This window comes from Buceros rhinoceros, unplaced genomic scaffold, assembly GCF_000710305.1.
Source record: "Buceros rhinoceros silvestris isolate BGI_N320 unplaced genomic scaffold, ASM71030v1 scaffold22510, whole genome shotgun sequence".
NCBI classification, from domain to species: domain Eukaryota; kingdom Metazoa; phylum Chordata; class Aves; order Bucerotiformes; family Bucerotidae; genus Buceros; species Buceros rhinoceros.
The window spans coordinates 1-1,304 of record NW_010388168.1 but is presented as its reverse complement, the minus strand read 5'-3'; the positions used below and the strand labels follow the sequence as shown (position 1 = coordinate 1,304).

The 1,304-nt window shown below is 61.2% G+C and overlaps 1 protein-coding gene across 1 annotated transcript; it reads left to right on the top strand.

Moving 5' to 3' along the window:
* Positions 1–946: 946 nt before the first annotated feature.
* On the top strand, positions 947–1,298 carry SLC35A4 (solute carrier family 35, member A4; the record flags this gene model as incomplete). The annotated part of the gene is made up of 1 exon (XM_010145122.1): positions 947–1,298. A coding segment is annotated over exon 1 (352 nt), but the record flags the coding sequence as incomplete, so codon positions are not given.
* Positions 1,299–1,304: the final 6 nt, after the last annotated feature.

The following is a 1,304-nucleotide window of genomic DNA, read 5'->3' as shown; positions in this document are numbered from 1 at the left end:
GGTGCTGGGGAACGGGGGCACTCGAGGGGCTTAAAGAGCTTTTCCAACCATAGTTTTTCTGGGATTCTGGCTCTCCCCAGGATGGCTCCCTGCTGGCCTCCCCTTTTCTCAAGGGCTTCCTGGCTGGCTACCTGATCGCCAAGCTCCGCTTCTCGGCTGTCCTGGGCTTCGTGGCTGGCGCCTGCACAGGGATATACACTGCTCAGAACTATGCCGTCCCCGACATCGAGAAGACAGTCCGGGACTATATCAGCGCTGGCGACCTGATCGCCAAGCGCCGCGTCTCGGCGGTCCTGGGCTGCGTGGCTAGCGCCCGCCCAGGGATATACACTGCTCAGAACTATGCCGTCCCCGACATCGAGAAGACAGTCCGGGACTATATCAGTGCGCTGAAAAAAGGCCGGGACTAGCGAGGAGCCCTTTGGCAGCCGCGGCAGCAGGACCATTTACCTCTTAGATTGTGAGGACTCTCAGACCACGTGCACTGTTCTCCTCCACTGGAAAGGGCTTCATGTCGCCTCACCACGAGACGGCAGCAGGTCTGGTGGCGGGGCGTTCGTTAGAGCGCTGTGGCAGCAGAGGTCACTCCACTATCCCACAGCAGCTTGGAAGTGCAGGTGGCCGGTGGTTTCCCAGCTGCCTTTTCCCCTCCCCTCTCTCCCCGTGCCCCAGAGGCTGCCCGTGACATGTCATCGCACTCGCAGTCATTCCTCCACTGAGCGTGTGCTTTGCCCAGCTTCCTGGGGACGCTCGTTGTTCTTCTCCTGACAGAAAGACAAAGCCATCCTCCTCTCCTGCATCGGAAATGTAGCAGGTAGCGTCCTGTTTTAATCGGGTTCATTAAATCCCTGGTGTTTGGTCTGTTCCTGGATGTTGTAGGTGCGAGTCTGTCTGGCCTCTGCGCTGGCAGCAGCTCGCCCTTGCTGGCCGCCACCTGCAGACAGGGATGTCTGGTGACACTGCCGGCCCCGCAGCCCGGCTGCTGCGGAGGGGGCTGTGGGGCCTGATGCTGGTCCTGTCCGTCGTCATCTACGGCTCCCACGCTCCCCTCCTGACCCGCTGCAAGGTGAACGGGAGGATCCCCTTCAGCTCCGCCTCCATCGTGGTGCTGGTGGAGCTGGCCAAGCTGCTGCTCTCCCTCCTGTTCCTTCTTGCCTGCTACCGGCTCCTGCTGGGAGTTGCTGTCTCCTGGCGCCAAGTTGCCCCCTTCGCCCTCTCCGCCCTGCTCTACGCCGCCAACAACAACCTGGTGGTTCACATGCAGCTCTTCATTGACCCCAGCACCTTCCAGCTCCTCAGCAACC